At 33.5% G+C, this 22,378-nt stretch overlaps 2 protein-coding genes across 2 annotated transcripts; one reads left to right on the top strand and one right to left on the bottom strand.

Annotated features, from left to right (window-relative positions):
* Positions 1-1,657: 1,657 nt before the first annotated feature.
* LOC123548808 (uncharacterized) lies at positions 1,658-12,778 on the bottom strand. Its single transcript, XM_045336355.2, has 4 exons — positions 12,380-12,778; positions 9,965-10,143; positions 9,467-9,550; positions 1,658-8,398 (listed from the first exon to the last, which is right to left on the bottom strand). The coding sequence occupies exons 1-4, from the start codon at positions 12,393-12,395 to the stop codon at positions 7,307-7,309; spliced, it is 1,371 nt and encodes a 456-aa protein (XP_045192290.2). The 5' UTR covers positions 12,396-12,778; the 3' UTR covers positions 1,658-7,306.
* A 2,308-nt stretch (positions 12,779-15,086) lies between these two features.
* Positions 15,087-21,753, top strand: LOC123550102 (uncharacterized). Its single transcript, XM_045338538.2, has 4 exons — positions 15,087-15,322; positions 17,110-17,263; positions 19,544-19,654; positions 20,230-21,753. The coding sequence occupies exons 1-4, from the start codon at positions 15,279-15,281 to the stop codon at positions 21,148-21,150; spliced, it is 1,230 nt and encodes a 409-aa protein (XP_045194473.2). The 5' UTR covers positions 15,087-15,278; the 3' UTR covers positions 21,151-21,753.
* Positions 21,754-22,378: the final 625 nt, after the last annotated feature.

The following is a 22,378-nucleotide window of genomic DNA, read 5'->3' as shown; positions in this document are numbered from 1 at the left end:
ATAAATTGTCATGCTTTGGAAAATATGATTTATTTGCCTCTAAAGTAGAAGAAATTGAAAAGTTTACTGTTTTTCACTATACGTTCAATATAAGCGACGGTGATACTTTTAAAACAAAAGTGGAAGCAAGAAGAGGTTCAGTTAGAATAAATATTTTCACATTAAATTGAAGAGAAGAAATTGAAGTTTTCTGTCATATCTGGTAAAATATTCACAAACCAAAAGACATATTAGAAATTAATCATTACAAATAAATTTCCTATATAATCTATTGCTCAAAGTAATGTCAATAGGGAAACCAATATAATGAATATTGCGTATCGGATAATTTTCAAGGGGGACAACCTACTATAATAAGCCAGTCAAATATAATAAAAGCTGGGGATGTATATTTTAAGGACATTTTTGGGTATATTGGCAAGTTTGCTATGTTAAAATTCAGAAAATGCAATAGGAAAAGAAAAATTCCTAATCGGTCAGTTTATATTGTACAAGAAATTTCAAATACCGACATTTGAATAGGTACTGCAGCTAATTATTAATTTATTTTTGGCCGACTCACGGCCAAAGTAACAGCATTAGGCGTTTTGACCAAAACTGCATATTTTGCACGTGCAGGGAGGTACACCAACATGCACGTGTTCGTTTACACTTTTGGCATTACTGACAAAAGTCCTACAAGAAAAATACATATCATGGTGAAATTGACACAAGAGCAACGCGATCGAGCTGTCGGAATGTTGCTAGCCGGGACACATTTACGACACGGGGGTAATTATTTTTGGCAATTTCAAAAGAATTTTGATATAATTTGTTTGTAGCTGTTATTTTGATGGTTATTTCCATTTTTAACCTTATTTCCGTTTACAAAAACCTTCAATCGGTGCCTATCTACCATCCGAGCTCTTTTGTCGAAATTTAACCCAAATACAATTCATTGAAGTGACCGATTTTGAATTTTATTGTAAAATTCCGACAGCTCGGGCGCGTTGCTCTTGTGTCAATTTCACCTTGATATGTGTTTATTTTAGCAAAACATTCGTCAGTAATGCCAAAAGTGTTCGTGAACACGTGCAAATTGGTGCAGATGCCCTGCACGTGCAAAATATGCAATATTGGTCAAAACGCCTAATGCGGTTACTTTGGCTGGGAGTCGGCCAAAAATAAATCAATACTTAGCTGCAGTACCTATTCAAATGTCGGTATGTGAAATTTCTTGTAAATACATGCAATATTAACAAAATAGTAATACAATATAAACTGACCGATTAGGAATTTTGTTGAGAGCAGTACTTAGGGCTGTTTCCAGCAGTATCGGCTTAGATCTGAGGTGTTGGAGGTAAACATGGCATCTAGGGTCGCCACTACTGTAAATAAGTTGTTTCATTATAGATGGGGACTTTTATTGACTAAACACGTTACACCTTCACGTTACACAAAAATAAGTATAACCTATTTAATCAACTATTGTAATTATAAACACCCTGTCAATATGCATAAAATAATATGTCGAGCGCTCGAGAAAGTATAGAAAGTACATCATGTGCACGAGATAAGCTACGTCCTAAAGATACCACCATAAGTAAATGACTGGTCAGAAAAATATCATTTTCTACTACGGGTCAGATCACAACATGGAATTAAGCAAGACATGCAATAGTTTTATCAACAATATTCTTTTATTCAGATATCATCAGAGGAAATCGACATTAACATAAACAGTTTTAACGAAACAAACAAAAAACAGAAACTAAAATTATAATCTGAGGAGAAATATGTTGCATTGCTTCATATGAATAGATTATATACATTTATATGTTTTATACATTAATTTGAAAAAAAAGTAGTAAACGAGGCTGTGTTAGGAGGCAAGTCTCAAAACGCAAGCAGCTGTTTGGCTGATTCTGAGCTAGACATTGATATTGAGCAATGGCGTGTTTGTATTCTGAGACTAGTCTTTCAATGTGGTTCATCAAAATTTGGTCAACTATTAGAATTGTCTATGGATTTTAACATATGATCATTTACCCTTGTCTCATGGTCACTGAATGTTTAATACAGTTAGATTTTCAATGGAGGTACAGTACAACCTCTGCAGAGCGGCCCTCTCTTAAGCAAAAACCTCTCTTTAACAACATCATCAAAATTTCCCTAAGCTGAAATATACTATCAAATTTACCTCTCCAGAACAACAACAGTCATGTTTGTATCTCCAAAAGGGTGTTGCTCTACAGAGGTTGCACTGTATTTTCTAAAATTTTATCATCCTAACCTGGTTGTCATACCAAGATACAGTTATTTTAGCACGAGTATAAATTCAATAATTTTAGCATGAGTATTATCTATGGGAATGATATTACTATAACTAATATTGTTTATCTTTGTCAAAAGAATACATTAATTATTTAAGATAATTAATTATTTACACTATATTTAGCCGAAGTTCTTTATAAACGCAAGTTTAAAACAATTATTACCTCCCTTTGCCTATAAAGATAAATTGGAAATAAATGAATTCAAAAGCTATACACAGTTTAAAGATATGTCTTTTGGCAGGTATGATTGTTGAAATATCATATACATATGCAAATGTAAAACTAGAAATTACATCGAATTCAAAAGAGATCGTCAACTTCTTTACTGTAGATGTGGGGAGAATTTACAAAATTTTACAACAGCAATCAAATATAAATTTGTAATAGGGTTCTAACTCTGTGCCATGTATCTTCTCTAATAGAATACAAGAGTAAAATATTGCAAAATGGGACTGGCTATCTTTAAAAGATAGTTTACATAGCAGCTAAAGACAGGACACAGTGGTCCATTGGTAATACGTTGGACTATGAAACCGGAGGTCGTGAGTTCGAGACTCCGCTCCTCCAATTAAAAAAACAACATTCGAAGACCACGCTAAAGAACAGGAATTAAAGCATCTCCTGTCTTGCACATTCTGTATGATAAATTACTAACAGTCTTTGGAGGAGTCACCCATATAGGTATCAGGCGGCGACAATAAATAATTACACACGCACGGACGGACGCACGTATTAAAGATAGAACAGACGTGGACTCACCATGGTTCTGAATAGAACAAAGTGTGAAGTATAATGAATAAATGTCGAATTTTGATTACTGGGGCAGTGTTTGATCAAGACAGGCAAATTTAGTTATTCATAGATATGCTTGAATAATTTATCAGAACATGTCTCCTGTGGTGTAATATCAACAGCTCACTACTGATATACTGGTATCTGACGGAGCAGAATGCAGTATATAGTAATAGGAAAGTATATAAACGCTAAAATATTCATATCAAATCATCATAGAAAATGTCATACAAATGGACTTAATAAAATCATATACATTCAAGTTCTCGTATACAGTCGTGACTTAAACAGAGTTTATCTAAGTACCTTGACATAAAAAGGCGGGTATGAACTTTGGCACATTGATAATTTAAAATGGTTAAAGCTATTTCAGAATAATGAAAATACATGCACAACATTCATCTAAAGCTGTGATATTTGTATATAATTGAAAAAAAAAAAATCTAAAAAAAATAAATGAGATATGTTTGTAACCATATGCAACGCCTTCTTAAATACACAGTTTGTCCAAAAATATATGTTTTCTGTATGTTTGAAATTTCTTAAAATAACATTTCATACTTAAATTGAAGCTATATGGTTGGAATTGTTAATACAGTAAAACCTGCTTTAGCGGTCACATCTATTAAGCAGCCAACCTGTCTTAAGCAGCCAGTGTCTCATTTCCCAAAGTGGTCATTCATTCTATAAATTACCTGTTGTATGCAGCCACTTTTCCCCATTCCCTTGGCTGGCTGCTTAAGACAGGTTTTACTTTATGCTGAATGCCTTTCAACTATTAAACGGGTATTTTTCATAAAAAAAAACACACAAAAAAAACTTTATTCTGGCAACATTTAACCCATTAGTATTGATTTATTACACACAATTTTTTGGACGTTAAATTAGGACATATGATACATTTTGAGACACCCTGTAATAATGTATAAAAAGATGGTGATTGTGGATTAGCAGTATATCACCAAAACACAGAAATGTTTGGTAAAGGAACAATATTTTTACCAACAATCTACCTGTCTAATACATGTTTTACCTTACTGTCCTGTACAATTGGATACTTAAAATACGGAGAACAGGTTTGTACTGGTACAGAATCCAGGGACACTGGTTAGGTTAACTGCCCGCCGTTACATGACTGAAATACTGTTGAAAAACGGCGTTAAACCCTAAACAAACAAACAAATACTTAAAATATTCTCAAAAGTTGTCCCCCTTTATAAAAGAATGCCAAAAGTAAACAATTGTTCAAATCGATGTTTAACCCAGTTATGTGGGACATTATTGCAATTGCATCAAAACAAAGACATGTAACAGTTCTTTCAAAATGGTGAGTGTTAAAAGGCGCTGAACTGTCCAGAAGTATGGCCCCCTACATATGTGAGCAAATTGATGATGCTTTTGTAAAATGCTGTTTAATTTTCATGTAAAACAACTCTTTCTTTCTATGATTTGATGTTCGAATTTTTTTTCCAAAACCTGGACCTAACTCTTAACGGTGAAATTAATGACAGAAAAGACTATCTCGGTAAATACTTATTCGACCTGTACGGTCAGCGTGATTATTCCTGATAGTATATTACCACTTTTCTTGCCCGGATTCAGAGCCCCCACCCCCACCTCCCCCCAAATGGAAAATACTAAAAAAAGGAAAGAAGAGAAAAGGGAAAGAAAACGGTTTTTCGATAAGGCAACATTAGGACCGCATTCAAAGTGTATGTGGCTGCTGCTACATACAACCCCGACTTAATTCATATTTATGTTAATTATCTCAAAGAAACAAAGAATTTTACTTCATTTCATTATTTTTCTCAAATTTAACAGGTGAGCTCATAAAAAATGTGAAAATAAGGGGAATATTGTTTATAAAATTGCAGTGGAATATGTGTTCTTAAATGCTCCTAAAATGCCCAGAATGCAGGAAATGAAGCGCTGAATTTCAAAATCTTCAGGGCGGGCATGCCCCCGGACCCCCTAACTGGTCGGCTACTTTTCTGTTTCAGCCTGTTCAACAAAAACCTAATGACAACCCTGTACTTGTAAACGGTTAACATCCACAAATACGCATCAAATTATTTAGTGTATAAAGACACATTTTGTCAAAGTAAGGGGTCGGCCGGACCCCCCATCCCCACCCCTGAGAAAATTGGCTGGATCCGCGCATGAATTTTGCCACGAGCTATTTTATTGATACATGTATAAAATATTTGAAGATAAGTAATAAATAAATAAGGAATAGATAAAATATGGTAGGAAGTTATATGTCGCGTTCTTTTCTTTTTTTATTTTAAAAGCCGACTGGCTGTATTTTAGTAGAGCTATGTAAAACTGTTTAGCACTGAAATGAAAGAAGTACATGTATTTACTTTGTATTGACAAAGTTTCATGAAGTGGTCATAAAAATCAATGATAACCGTTTTACATAAAAGGAATGTATCCAATAATGTTATAACAGATTATCCGGAAGTATGACTCAGCAAAAATTCATTGATTACTCTTTGAGATTTATGTAGATGTAACATTTTATAGTGTTTAGTTTGTCAAGTATTAATTAACATTAGCATAGCATTCTTCCTAATGTTTGCAATGGGGAAAAGGGATTCGCCTAATGTTGTGGTTGCCCAAAATACATGTATTATATCAGAAATAAAACGTTCTTCCTTTGAGGCGGAAAAAGAATCGTATTATCCCTCCGACTACCCCCACCCACCCCTGGCCTCCCATGCTCATGTGCTTACCCAGCCAGCATGACTATATCGGCCCGATATAGGTATAATGTCGGAATGTCGGCAAAATGTGCCGATGTAGAGCCGACGTCGGGCCATTGTTGTGCCCCAAAATATTGAAATCGGTAGATCGACATCAATCAGTGTAACTATTTCGTACGTCGGATTGACACCGGGCCGATATTGGATTCTCTAATATAACCATATTTTTCAAAATATTATTGATAAACGTGAAAAAGTAATCTAATTGTTCATATGTGGTAATTTATTAAGCAAATATGATGTATGCCAGAATTACTCAGACTAGGCTCCAAACAAAATCTGTACACGGTATTAATCAAAATTTTATATGTAATAAAGGGAGGTAATAATTAAGATGCATTTTTATTTTTATGTAAAATGTCGCCATAGAAATATTAATATTTACAATAAATTGAAAATATATATATGTTTAAAATTCTATTAATTGAACAATTTTAAAAGTGTTAAGTATATATAGAAAGCTTACGTAACTGTATAAAACATGCAGTATATAGTTGTGAAAAATATTATATCAATAAAATCAAATAAACATCATACACATGATGCGAGACATATCAGTTCTCAAGAAAATTACTCTGAGAATTTATAAAGTGTATATTTTAAGAAAACTTTGATAAAGCACTGCGTGTCACACTATTTCGCGACCACGATATGATCGGCCAATATCGGGCCGATATCTTTTTGCTATTGGTCAAATATCGTTTGCCAATTTCGGACCAATGTCATTATGATGTTGGCCCGATACCGTCTGCCGACAACGGGCCGACATCATTCCTATTTGCAGCCGAAATTGAAGCCGATATCGGGCCGTTATAGACAACGACGTCGGTTTGATATCGGGCCAATATGGAATGCTGGCTGGGTATTTTCCTTTTTAAATGATTTAATGGTAGCATTACTTCTGCAAGAAAATTTTCTGGAAACATTTTCTGTGAACTCATAGCAGATTTACTGTAGACTAGATACTAATATTCGCAAAAAAATTGACAAACGAATTCATACATTCATGAATGTCAAGAGTATTATTATTTCGAATAGAAATCTAGCGTAATCAGCTGCGAAACGCGAACTTTTGACTATGTAAAATAGGCCGCGTCTATCAAATCAAGAAACATAAGGCAAAAATTAACCATCTACATCAATAAAAAAGTTGTTGGTATTTATGCCCTTTTTAACAAAGAATACAATTTACAAATGTTTCCAGTGAGTTATTTAACCCTGTAAAGAAACTGACAACATAAAATATTGTATTAGAAAATTTGACAAATACAATTGAGTATTTTGTAAAATTCAGACCTACCTTATGCTAAAATGGAAGCCTTTAGAATAAAGAGCACGACTTGTCTTCTACATAAAAACGTTTTGTTTAAAAATAAAAAAAAGGTTTAAGATATTGCATATTTATCACAAAAATACCTAGAAATTGCTAGTTTATCACAGAGGAACATCACCGTGCTTGTCATCTTCACCTTCCTCTACATGCAAAATAGTTCTACTATTGTCTGGACTTTCAAAACATTCGTAGGGCGGGGGAGCAGGATGTGAAATAGTTTGCTGTTGTTGTTGCACTTGAAACAATTTTCTTTGTTTTTCGTGTAGTTTTGCCTGTTCTCTATGTAATTTTTCTTGCTCTTTCTGTAGCTGTGATTGTTTGTCAAACAGTTTTTGCTGTTTATCTTCCCAGTTTTCTGCATCAGGGGCTGGTTTTACGTAAAAGAGATCGCCAGCCTCGTTTTGATCTACCGGAAGAGGTGCTGTAGTTCTTTTTTCTAGTTTATTCAGTTGTTTCATCCTCTCTTCAATGGAACTCCTAGTTGCGAAGCTTGAAAGACTTTCATCTTCTGAGAGAGTGCAATCAAGATCGTCCCCTACCGACTTTGACCTAACTCTTTTGTCTGTATTTATTTCAATAGTCGCTTTAACACGGTTTGATTTTGATTTTGATGGAATAAAACGCCGTTTTTTCTTGTGATGTTCTCCCTTTACTTTCGATTCTGAGTCAGAATATATTGAAAACTCTTGTCCCTCAATTTTGGTCTGTTCTAAACCAAGTTGCTTCAACGTGATTGGTTGAGATTTTGACCTCCTATGTGTTTTTCGATGCGTCATTGCCGAAATTTCTATCGTAGTCAAAACATGTCCTCCTTTGTTTTGCACTTCGGATAAACCCGATTCATTTTTATTTTCCGGTGTCGTCTGTTGACTACGGGACGTGTCTGACTGCTGTTCGGACGCAGAAGAGCGCTTACTCTTCCGACTAAAATTAAAATGATGATTAAGCTTTATTGACACATCCGCGGATAGTTCAGAATCAATCAAATGAGCTCTTTTTGCGAGGAAAATGCTTGCTAGGATGGACACACAATGTTCCAGAATAAGTAAAATAGCCATTGTTCTGTTTGATATATAGTTTTTGTCGTAGTAGCACATCTGACTCTCTATGCACATTCCATTGACCACGGTGAACACCACGCCCATCACGTTGAATAAAACGAACACGGAGCAGACGATGGAGTAAACACGTACCTGTGAAATGATAACAATATCCGTAAAGCATATTTTAACCACAGGTGGCAGTAGCGTACCTAGGATACAGTATGGGTCCATGAGCCATATACACTTAAATATATTACAATTATTGTTTTCTAAGAGGGAAAATGCCAAAAAGTCATTTTGAAATTTTTTTGCCTGCCTCATTGTCACATGGGCAAAAATGTTTCAAAATGACTTTTTGGCATTTTTTTTCTTTAGAAAACATAATAATTGTAATATATTTAAGTGTATATGGCTCATGGACCCATACTGTATCCTCGGTACGCTACTGCCACCTGTAATTATAACTTTTAACAGTAAGGAAGATCGTGATTACATTACATCAAAAAGGACCATGTATCTTTTTAAAATTCTTTTATTTCGACTTGTGCGAAGATATTTATTTTAACTAGCGTACAGTAAAATACATGTATCAACCAAGAATTTTAGTACACATATCGGATTATCCTAATCAAATAATACGAACTGGGCAAAACTAAATGTTTACACTAAATGATGCAATAAGGACTTAATTGTTATTTTAACCCGATTATGTATAACTCGACTTAAAACTTGATATTTTCAAAGAACAGTATTGTATAATTTTATATATAATAATACCATAGGCAATGTGACGTCAGAAGCAGACGGTTACCAATGTCAAGGTCGATAAATGCTGTATTACAAGTAATTTATTTCAATATTTTAGAAACTGTATTTGGTTACAATGGCACCGGTTATGTATCTGAACTGTGTCATTGACATCAATCTGGAAATGTACCCCTTTGTAAAGTCGAAGTGACGTTCGAAAATTGTTCCGTGCGCACGACTACCTAATGCGTACTAAATTATTACAAATATAAAATTCTTAAAACACCTTTTAAAATGATGGAATATTTTTTTGTCACGTGACTTGCTATTGTTATGTAATTGTAATTCATGTATATGTTCACATGGGCCTATGGCCTATTGAATCTGAAATAAAATCTTCTTCTTCTTCTTTATTGTAAATTGTGCATAAGATAGTAGATCGCATATGCGAGAATGTTCACAAGTACGTACCAGCGTGCTAGCCGTGCTGCTGCGACTGCCGTCCCCGGACAGATAGTATATACACAGCTGACACAACACCGCGGATACAATATGCTGAAAGAATAAAGAAAACAAGTATGTGATAATCCTAAAAAGTGTCGTTTCCATTTATTACAAGAAAAAACCTTTTTTATGATACTGTTAAATGGACAGAATATTTTATTTTGTGAAGTGAAAATCAATTTAGTTTAAGCAGTACTACCACGTCACAGCAGTGCGATTTTGATGTTATTTTACAGTAAGCAAATGTGACAAGAGAAACCTTTTTTAGACGATATATGACCCCTACTTTTCTCTTCATTTTATGTCAGTTTTATCATGATTCTTTAAAATGAGGTAAGGATTTGTTCTCTGAAATGCGTCTAGCTATGTTTGGTAGCTCTTTAAAAACGTCAGTTTTATATAGAATATATAGGGAATATCATTTAGGCGTGTGAGACCATAAAAGTAATAACATTTAATACATACCCAGGCTCCGGCTATGAAAGCACTGAAGAAATAAGGCACTTGGGCGTTCCCATTTGATCCACTTGAGAGAACTATTGCCGCAATCCCTGTCCCAAACAGGAACACTGTAATCACTATGTGGTAATATTGCGCGTTCTTGAAAAATCTCTTCGAGTCATATACCAGACGGTACAGGGAACCTGAAAATGAAGCCTTTTGTGTAATCGAAGAATTTTAACTGTTATTTCTGAATCCAAGTCAACCAAAGTTCTACAGGTCCCTGTCTGTTTTGAACAAAGGCGATTTTAGGTCAGACAACATATTCTTTTAGCATATAATGATGATATAATCATGCCATATGGATAGTGAACACAGCCATTAAGATATTATCAAAACCTGATATTCTTTTTAAATGCCAACCTTTTGTACTTAGTTCACACTCTGGTGGTAAATGATATAGCATTTTAAACCGTTCGTAAGTTTATATCTTTATATAGGTTTCTTACATAAAGTTATTTTACCATATATATGACTGTTATAAATACACTTTCTGAGGAATAATATGAAAATATGAATTATGTATGATTTTTTTCCGGTTTACATTGAAATACATGTACATTTATTTAGCCACAATTCACGGGAAAAGCAAGTTTGTCAATTATTATTATTAGGCCCTATTAGGTCCACTTCCTTTCTGCGCAAACAGAATAGACTGGAAATAAATGAATTCGGAAGGTACACATTGTGATAAAACCTTTTTGGTTTAGTTTGTTGAGATATCCTAATATATATCAAATGCAATTGTAAAACTAGAAATTCTTTTGAAATCTGAAGAAATAGTCAACTTTTTTAATACGTTCATATTAAATGGTAGGATACTCTAGTAATTATAAAAATTTAAAAATTAAACGTACATTTCTATTTTAGAGATCTAACTCTTTAATTGTATTGGGTCTTTTTGTTCATTTTTTACTAAAAAACTGACCATGCACCTTTTAACATTTTGAGCAAAGAGCATATTAAAATGGCCATTTTATTCATATTAAATATTTCCATAACAAACAGCTGTTACGTAATTAAAACATGACTGCTACTATTATCAAAAACGGCAAAAACAACAAATCAAAATTACGAAATATTTAAAGCTATTATAGGCTTCATGAATTATATGATTTTCAGAGTTGCTGAAAAATGGCCAATGTATTTGGGGAGAACAATAACAGTTAGTATATATATGTCAATGTGAATTGTTCTGCTCTGGTACCCAGTCCTATTGAGAATATCCGCATACAGGATAGGAACCAAGACCTGATTTCCATCGTAAATATTTATCAGATGAGTCTGTCTTTTCTAGGTTACAATATACTAATTCATTTCCAGCTTTATTTCATGTAAATAATTTCAATTTGGGATCTCATTTTCAGTACTTAAAAGCATTTCAATGATATGAAAACCATATATAGCCAGTTAGTGTAACATACTTTTCTACCAGAAATAAACAATACTGAGATTTTATGTGACATATAAGAAAAATAATCTGTTTTGAAAAGCAACACTTTCTGAAAATATTTTGTTGTATAGCAATTACGCGTAAATGCAGACATTTTCTCGATAAATAAAACTAAAACCCGGAAATTCACAATGAAAGCGATCTAGATCTTTAATCAATACAATAAGTAATAAAACTAAATAAAATTAAGCCAAAATTAAAACTGCCATATTCTTATATGCCTCTTAATACCTTATTTCATCAACAACATGGAACTACATTTTGGACAACTTCACACTTAACACTGAGTAGTCAAACACTGAGGAGTCATTTCCTATTGGGTGTAAACAGTCCTAGAACCGTCGGCACAAGTTCTAAACATTCCCGAACACTTCTTTTTTTTCGCTTAATGACTCATCTTCTAAGACGTAAAAGCTCGTTTCTAGGCAGGTCATTTTACCAGATAATGACGGGGTACAGTGTCGTTTCTAGGCAGGTGCTCAAGCTGACAAACGATACGTTTCTAGGCAAGTCATTTGTTCTCATGAATCTTCGCTGTAAGCAAATGTATCAATAATGGTCAGAAAGTCGATATAGCACGAAAATAGAGTACCCGTGCATTTTTAAGTCGAAAAAAAAAAACGACGTTGAATCACAAAAAAAAATATTTTGCGAAATTACAAGACGTTACTTATTTCTGTTACTCTTTGTTTTCAGTTATTTATGCATGTGAAATGAACTTTTCATTAGAACAAGATGAAATGTGATGATTTGTTATTGATTATACCTAAATTACATCGGATGCTTACCCGGGTAACTTAGAAACTGTACCAAATATCAAACATTCAAGTGCCCATTTGCCCTCAGTGGAATACTACTGGCATCAGATTCAAATAAAAAAGGAAAAACAAAACACTATTATATGTTAATATTAATCAAAGTTTTACCTGTAATTTCGATCATATTCAGCTACTTTCCACTCCGCATTAAAGGGTCCCACAATTTCAACTTTTGTTATTGATATCATAGCAAATAATGACCTGGTCGATCCCCAGTGCACGAAATCCAATTAAAGCATTCCAATATCTAACTTTATTTCCATTTTCCTATATCATTTTCAAAAGTTTAATTATACCCCGATCGGTAGTGATTTCCTTCATAAATCCAATGTCAACACATATAAACAGTGCGGTGGACTTTCATTCGTAGCCTGTATATATTTAAGCTTTAGATTAAATAACTTCAAGGTTTCTCAATATTAAGTGTACTCCGCTAAATATCTATATTTGCCATTACCCGTAAAGTGACATTTCAAAATATAAGACACTTCAACATGTACATAGTCTACTAGGCCGCATTGAAATGTTTATCGGTTTTCGATAAACGAATCCACCCGGAACCGAACGTGCTCAAACCAATTCCACAGTTTTCTATTCTTTCTATTAATTAAAGATTTTTCGTCGGCTATACAATACATTTAACATCTGGGGATAGTTTTACAGTCCATTTATCTTTTGTTTTTTATCATACATAAATGATAAGTTTATTTTAATTCGATACACCTAAAAGAATTTCAACAATGCTGTTAATGAAACTGGTTGAAGGCTGTTTTAATGAAATAATACCGTGTTCACACTAGCAAAACGGTTTTATTTTTATCAGGCACTAATAGGCTATAATTGGTATTTGACATTCAAAACCCATCAAAATATAATCTAGTTTGCATCCACACTAGACAAAGAAATGTGGTTTAAATATATACATGCAATGTTGGAAGTTAACAAATATCTTGCAATAAGCAAAAAAGGTTACAAAGAATTGAGGCTAACAGAAACAAGAAGGGGTCATCAATATTTAAACTTCTGTGTTCATCTAAGAATTTCTGTTCATTCCATCTATTGTCCATTTTGAGCGTCAGCATGACTCCAAACCGCAATTTAATGATTTTGTTTCATCAACAGTCCAATTGCTTTTGCCAGCCACAGCATCAATTGTTTGATACAAAAGAGAAACACATGGTATTCTTCCTCCAAAAGGTAAGATCTGTGGATTTGGGATTGTAAAACCAGTTATAACCCACATTTGCGTTCACATTTGTAAAATAATGTAGCATTATTTTTTAATGTAGTATTAAAACCACCTTCCGAGGTAGTTTTAATGCTACATTACAGAAACCACTTGACCTTTACAAAATTCACGTTTTACACCACATATAGTGTGGACGCAAACGAGTTTAAAAAATAAACCCAAGTTAATGTAGGATTAAAAACATAATCTGAACATGGTATAGGAGCTGAAAAACAGTTGGAACGTGTGGATTTTTTTTAAATAAAACGCCTAAATATGACTAGATTATTTATTGGTGGTATGTACAGTAGGGATTTTAGTAAATGCCAGCTGTGTAAAATATAGAATTTTCCTTACGACAATTAGCATTAAAGTTTCAGTATTTAAATAGGTTTGAAAAAGAAATTACAGAAATATATCTGTAAAGATTTTTGCGGAAAAAAGAAAGACTAGAATAATGCCTTGTTTTAGTTTTAGCTGACATTGTATATATACCTACATAAATTAAAAAAAAAATAAAATTATATTTTTTGAACCGAATTGGAAACAAACGACACAGATATTATGATTAAAATTGGGTATAGAACGATATTGCTGAGTTTGAAAGTTTAATGCGTTTATAAATCAATCTAAACAAACGACAAAATATATTAAAAACTCGAAGAATGCAAGTAACAATATATCAACGCAAAATCTGTATTCTGTAAGCGTTTTACTATTAAAATAAAATTTTCACTAACAAACCCAATACGTCTGCAAATCCTTTGAAAGGAATCGTATACCCACTGTGACTTATCGTGCAATATTTTAAAAAGTTCTCTTCATTACAGAAACATATCTTCGTTTAAAAGATCAAGGTAGTTTATCTGTCTCTGTTTTTGTTTTAATTTTGTATGATATTGCTGACAAACATGTGACGTATGGACGATAATGTAGGCCTATATGAGTCGCGCCATGAGAAAACCAACATAGTGCGTTTGCGACCAGCATGGATACAGACCAGCCTGCGCATCCACCCAGTCTGGTCAGGATCCATGCTGTTCGCTTTCAAAGCCTATTGCAATTAGAAAAAACGTTAGCGAACAGCATGGATCCTGACCATGCAGCCTGCGCGGATGCGCAGGCTGGTCTGGATACATGCTGGTCGCAAATGCACTATGTTGGTTTTCTCGTGGCGCGGCTCATATATCATACTAATTAGTACAAACAGGTTCTATATTCCGGGATGCCAGTCAGTCGTTTCCAGCATCCACAAAAATAACGATAGCTTTCTATATCGACGCCTTAAACATTATTTTTTAAATTCCGACAGGCCAAAAAGCATGCCAGGATTTTTTTTTGATAGAGGTTAACGGTCGTACATGATAGGTTTTTTTTATAGATCGCCGCGGACTTTCAGAAAGAGAATTTTATTTAATTTCTACTCATCTTCTTTGTTTAAGCAAAACCAGTTAAATTCTTAATATTGGCACACGTTTTTCTTTACTTACAGAAAATGAAAACGAAATACAATCAGTATTGATCTATTTATACATGTATATTGAAAATTTGGTTTATTTAAATCCCTTGAAATACTATAACTTTAACCTGTATATATGAAAGAATACTAGTAACAGCGTAAATAATCACATGCATTGCCTACATGTTTGTCGGTCTCTATGAAATGATAATCATTACTATCAACAAGTGGACGTACATATACTATTAAGAATCATTGTTTAATACATTTGCTTATCAGTTGTCTGAATCAACGACAAATAATTAAGGAATTTTGATAAGATGGAATCCAAAAATATAAAACCGGAACATAGATTTCAGATGTTGTAAGTATCCGTACTTTTATCATGTCCGAAAAAAATATGCGAAAAGTAATCATTTCAAAATGAGGAAACTTCATTTTTATTTGGACTTTAAAATAGAAATTGGTTAATTAATTAAGTTTTAAGCATCTGTGTGATTAGTAAGTTTTAGACATTTACATGAATATTTATTTGAATCAGTCATGTCCAGTGAACGATTGTCCGTTAAGAAACACGTTCCCGTTTTTTATTAAAGGGTTTCAGTGAATATGTCTCAGTTTCTAGTTACATTTTGCTCTCAGTTTCTAGTTACATTTTGCTCTCAGTTTCTAGTTATGTTTTGCTCTCAGTTTCTAGTTATATTTCTCTCAGTTTCTATTAATATTTTGCTCTCAGTTTCTAGTTATATTTTGCTCTCAATTTCTATTTAAATTTTGCTCTCCGTTTCTAGTTATATTTCTCTCAGTTTCTACTCACATTTTGCTCTCAGTTTCTAGTTATATTTCTCTCAGTTTCTATTAATATTTTGCTCTCAGTTTCTAGTTATATTTTGCTCTCAATTTCTATTTAAATTTTGCTCTCCGTTTCTAGTTATATTTTGCTATCAGTTTCTACTTACATTTTGCTCTCAGTTTCTAGTTATATTTCTCTCAGTTTCTATTAATATTTTGCTCTCCGTTTCTAGTTATATTTTGCTCTCAGTTTCTAATAACATTTTGCTCTCAGTTTCTAGTTATATTTCTCTCAGTTTCTATTTATATTTTGCTCTCAGTTTCTAATTACATTTTGATCTCAGTTTCTAGTAACTTTTTGGTTTCAGTTTCTAGTCATATTTCTCTCGGTTTCTATTTATATTTTGTTCTCAGTTTCTAGTTACATTTTGATCTCAGTTTCTAGCTATATTTCTCTCAGTTTCTATTTATATTTTTCTCTCAGTTTCTAGTTACATTTTGATCTCAGTTTCTAGTAACATTTTGCTCTCAGTTTCTAGTCATATTTTGCTCTCAGTTTCTAGTCATATTTTGTTCTCAGTTTCTAGTAACATTTTGCTCTCAGTTTCTAGTTATATTTTGCTCTCAGTTTCTAGTTATATTTTGCTCTCAATTTGTGGTTGTATTTTGCTCTCAGTTTCTAGTTACACTTTGCTCTCAGTTTCTAGCAATATTTTGCTCTCAATTTCTAGATGAATTTTGTTGAATACAAGTAATCCTTTGGTATATACTTATATATTTCAAAGAATAAATACGTATTTATTAATTCTTTGCTGATTTCAAAAGACTGCACATGTCCTCTTGTTTACTGATTAGCTTGTACAATTAACAGAAACTTCATCGTTGTAGGTAACTATCTTCTATCTTATCTATCTTCGATTACTGCCTACCTACCCTTCCGGGTATTATTAGAAGATGCGCAGTCAGTGCAAAGGAAATATTTTTTACAAAAGTATTGACAGTGAGATGCCAAAGTGAGAAAGTGAAACTGAAAACAGTTAAAAATGTTATATGTACAGGCAAGAATAGTAAAATTAGTAAATAAGACAAACTATGGTAACTGATTTGTACCATTTTGTTATGCCATTTTGTCACAGCGACAGAACGTATGGCGTCCCGCCTTACCGCGCCCCGCCGAGACTCCGCTCCATCAAACGTCATCCCGCCGAATGTCGTCACGCCAAACTAAGCATCGAAAGATATTAAAATTATAAGAATCAATTATAAGGCCTGATGTCCATTTAGGTTTTGCAGAGCACAGGAAGCTTTGCGACACGATTAAGTGTGTTATCATGTTCGTATCTTTGTTTTTAATTACAGTTCGTACTTCGATGAGTTCTACAAGGCGTCGTTCTATCACTTTATTGTGAGCGCAGTATGTGCTGCTCTATCTGCCCTCGGCATGGAGTTCTCGAGGGGTTCAGACGGGAACACAATTGCTTACTATATCCCGGCAATGGTCCTGGCTGGAATCGTAAGTATATCCGCAGACAATACATATATACTTAATTAAAATTACTGAAATCATACCAAAGTTTTCTATATCAAACTAGACACCGTTCTTCAGGAAACTGTAAGCTAATGCAATGAAATGAACAGCTAAATGCCAAATATTTATGATTGACTGCAAATGTATGGAAGGGCGGTGCGCTAAAAGCCAAAAGACAAATACCAGATATCTAATGCTAAATGCCAATTATTTTATGCTAATTGTCAATTACTTAATGCTAAATGATACATACTAAATGCTTTATGCCATATACTTACTATGATGATAAATGTCAAATAGCTAATGCTTATTGCTAAATGATAAACACTAATTGTCAAATTCTTTAACTTTATGAATTGATGATTTCTATCTCTTAACCTAATGAATGTAACTTTTAATTATATAAAACATATAATATTCTACCAGTTTGACTTGAAATAATAACATCTTCTACCGGCCATAAGTACATTGGACCGACAATGTTTACTCTTAAAATGTTTAGAAAAAATTAAGTTTTAAATACAAAAAATTATGTAACAGAGGACAGTAACTATTTAAAGGATGGATTCATATACTGATATAATCAATTCTTTTTAATAAGCAATTAGCATTTGGCATTTATTGTTTCACATTTCTGAATTAACAGTTAGCATTTATCGTTTGGCAATTACCGTTTGACTGTCATTATTTGACATTCAGCATTTGGCAAATAGCATTTTCATTTCCTTATTTGGCAATAAGCATGGCGTACCGGTCTTGCTTGCAATTCTAAATGCTTAATGCCAAATTCTTAATGCAAATTATGTAATGCTAGAGGACAAATGTAAAGCGCTAAATGCTTTAGGCAAAATGCTAATCACCATTCTTTAACTGTATGGGTTAGGGATCTATTGCATTATTACTCCGCATTTCTGTTTGACAATGAGCATTTATCATTTGGCATTCAGAATTGGACATTCGGTATTTAGCATTAGCCTAGGCATGGTGCAGTTGCCTTTTCTTTTTAAAACACATAAAAATTCAGGTATGAACTGAACACTATGGAAGACCGGTGCACCATGCTAATTACCAAATGCTAAATAACAAATATTGAATGCTAAATGACAAATATTGAATGCCGAATGCAAAAATACTTAATGTTAAATGCTACATTGCAAATGCTATATGTCAAATATTTAATGCTAAATGCCAAATGCAAAATGTCAGATAGCTTAAGCTTCATGACAAATGACAAATATTAATTGTAAAATTCTTGAATTTACGAGTTACTGATCTGTAGCTCCTAAACTAATGAAAGTAACTATTTCAAAACGTAAAAATGTTCTACTAGTCTGAATTAAAACAATAGCATGTTCTACCGGTGATGGGAATATGGGACCGAAACCGTTTACTTAAATTTTTAGAAAAATAAACGTTTTAACAAAGTTATGTTACGAAGACCAATGACTTTTAAAGGATGCATTCATCCATTGACATAATTAGCCCTTCATATGAACAAGTACTTAGCAGTAAACATTTGGCATAATATATTGATTCGCATTTCAAAATTAACAATTAGCATTTATCACTTGACAATTGCCGTTTGGTTATTAATATTTGACATTAAGCATTTGGCAAATAGCATTATGTACTAACTAACGGCATTTAGCATTTGGCAATTAGCATGACGCACCGGCCTTCCATAGCACACATTAAAATTCTAATATGTATATAAATAGAAATACCAGCAATTTAGTGTTTTAGCCATCTTTTGTAAGATGAAACGTTTGCATGTAAATAAACATGTGGTTGCCTCTATTCGCTGAAGCTGATTTCCAAAATACCATATTTCCCGTTAATTCTTTGACACTTTCCAACGTTACATTACTTTGCATATATGTCATTTTCCACCCCATTTCTTTAACTTTTCGGTAAATCGTCGGCTATGCAAATGGGGCAATCATTTAAGAATTAAATGCTATTTTTTTTCTGATTATATGGGTATAAACCACACTGGGTCTTCTTGCAAATCCACGAATCGCGCTAGCGCTAGTGATTCTTGAATGATTTGAAAGAAGTTCCGATGTAGTTTATACCTATATAAACGCACAAAAAATAGCATTCAATTCTTATATTTACATTCTTACAGTAGCTTGCTATATAAAAAAATAACTGGTTTGCTTTCCATAAATTTACAGCTTGAAATATTGTTAAAGCGGCGCTGATATTTCCTACTTCTCTTTTTATGTGTCAATATTAAATTTGTTCCCTTTTTCTATATTTCAGCATTTCTTGCTCACTGTGATTGCACTGGTGTTGTTTTGTGTAACGAGGAGATATTCACTCAATGCACGGGCTAGTGGTAGTGTAGAAGCTCACAGAGACTACTCCGTAACGGTATATGAACATTTTGAGAATTATTAAACGCATCCCTGTCCGGTATAGTCACGGCAGAATCGAGTTTTTAATCATTTGGTGTGTTGCAGGAGACACAGCTCGCATTATAGTGTTTAAAATATTAATCAGTTCAAATGAAATATTCGTCAATTTTGATATCTTTGGTGTGACATAAAACTCGATAGCTTTTTCTTCCGCGTTGATATCAGCTGCTTCTAAAGGACTCACTGATAAGAGTCATTTGGTTTGCCTATGTATGTACTTTTAATTTACAATATCTTTACCATAATTGAACATTTAATTTCCTTATAAAGAACAGTACTTTTAAAATTGATTTTTGTTTGGGTCTGTTTCACTTTTTTAACCAATAGTGTACCATTGTATAATTATCTGTCCTACAGAGGATCGACAGTCACTAGACAGAACAAAGTACAGAATGATTTGTATTTTGAGTTAACATAACCAACAATTTAATCCGTGTTCTTTCCTGGATTTAAAAATAAAATGAAAATAGACCGAACAACGTAATATTATACTAATTAACAAAATTTTTGATTAATTTGTTTTCTTTTCAGAAATTTCTGTACTATTTTATGAATATATGTTCCATGCTTTGGAGTATAATTGGTGCGGCTATAACCGGAAGTACGGTAGGGTGTACAGGAGGATATCGTAGCAAGTGTCATTACACCGTGAATATAGGCATCAATCGCGCTATTGCCATTATCATCATTGTTATTCACGTCTTGAATTTAATCCCTACGTATTTCATAATTACAACATTTCGAAAACCTACAAGACAAGGAGCACCCAGTTTACTTCCTAAAACAACAACAAGAACACCAAAGAACCTGAAACAATCCAAAAGTATAAATAAAGACAAAAAGTTAGGAAGGGAAGAGAATATGAATGAAAATAAACGAAATCAAGGGAACATACCATCTCAACGTATCAAAATGATGTCACAAAAAACTAATAGATCTAGAAGTTTGGAAATGAACTCATTATCTCGTTTAGTTCACAGAAATGACCGGTATTATGATGATTCATTGATAGCAAGGCGCGTCCCTCAATGTCCCACAGTTCCAAACGACATTCCTCCAAATGACGTCAAACCGCTTCCTAAAAGAAACAAGAAATTACTTCTTCCGGCTGTGAGCAAGGTGATTGTGCAGTTGAACAGTAGAAGAATTAAACCCAGAGACGAAACGAGTGGTGGAACTCCGGCGTTTGTTTTAGCAGAGTCATCATCTTGCAGCTCTAACGAGGAAGGTCTGCAAATAGAAGTCAAGAGAAAACCGGATGTGTCTCCTCCACGTTTGCCACCGCCATCTTATAATGACGTCATTTCCTCAGAAGCGGGCACCAATCCATATTGGCTGCCGCCTTTATCCGATGAGTATTCGGAAGCGCATAGATTGCCTGAAAATATGTATGTCGGGGATTCGTATCCGGATACCGAATTAGTAGCCATACAACCATCGAAATACACCTAATGAAACCTCGACCTTTTTCTATATTGAATGTCCATTTAGTAAAAATCTATGTGCATGACAACTTGCAAATGCTAAATATTTAACAATGTTAGCCTTTAAAAAGCAAAGGTTATTGGTGCGAGATGAAAGACACAGAAGAATCAGAGAAACACACTTTGTCGGCCTTTATTCTATAAACTCGAAGTGCCGTTATTTCTGTAAATGTTATATAAATCAATGCATAGATCTATAAAAACGCCACCAGCGGCACTGTATCAAAGCTGCCTATGACCTACATTACGGAGACACACCTCCTTCACTGCGGTCGAGCACGTTCATTAATGATGTGGGAAGCCGATAATGAAAGTTGCTTTTGAAAGTCCCATTTCTATTAGTCATTTTTTATACAAGTCATACTGTTTTTATGTTTCACTTTGTTTAAAACAATATTTATTCCACATAATTGCATTTGTTACAATCAGGAAGGTCTAATACGTAGCAGTTGTTCCAGTTACAATGTTACATATATCAACATGGAGGACTGAGTAGGAAGCTATCAGCTTTTTTAGAAACTCTCTCCCTATACATAATTTAATTTCAACGGTTACAAAATAAATCATCTATCCAGTAGCATGTTCTGCTTGTAGTTTCTTCGTTTATCAATATGGTATGAGACATAAATTTGTCAAACTTTAGGATAAAAATAGGCTTGGAAAGGAATACATTTCACTCTGTTCGTCCCTGGTTTCCTCGTAGAAAAAGCAAGAAGCCATGTACTTCCGGTCGCCCGTCTATTTGCTTGTCCATCACTATATTGTATCCACACAACGGTTAGAAAACTTGCAGAATGTAACTTTGAGTTTTGTCGATTAAAAGTCATAGACTAAAATTATGGAGGACGTAAATTTTATAAGTGGCGAAAGTTGAATAAAAAATCATGTTTTTTTTTTTAATTTGAACATTGAGTTTTTATAAAACTTTGTTAATAGATAGAAGACGTTACAGAGAATACTTGGAGTACGTATGACTATGTTTTAAACTAAAGCCACATTTTTAAATTTGACTTACCGTCCATGAACAGGCTCAATCAAACCGAGCCTGCAACATTTTCGTTCTTATTGTATTGAGCGACCTGTGGAGTTTCCACTTTTTCTATTGTAAATATCAAAGAACATGCCATGAATATACTACCACTTTAGATTTCATACAGTTTGCCGGGTTGTAGTGATAAATATAGCCAGTCTATTCC

The sequence above is a fragment of the Mercenaria mercenaria genome, chromosome 6, assembly GCF_021730395.1.
Source record: "Mercenaria mercenaria strain notata chromosome 6, MADL_Memer_1, whole genome shotgun sequence".
NCBI classification, from domain to species: domain Eukaryota; kingdom Metazoa; phylum Mollusca; class Bivalvia; order Venerida; family Veneridae; genus Mercenaria; species Mercenaria mercenaria.
This window is presented reverse-complemented; position numbering and strand designations above follow the sequence as displayed.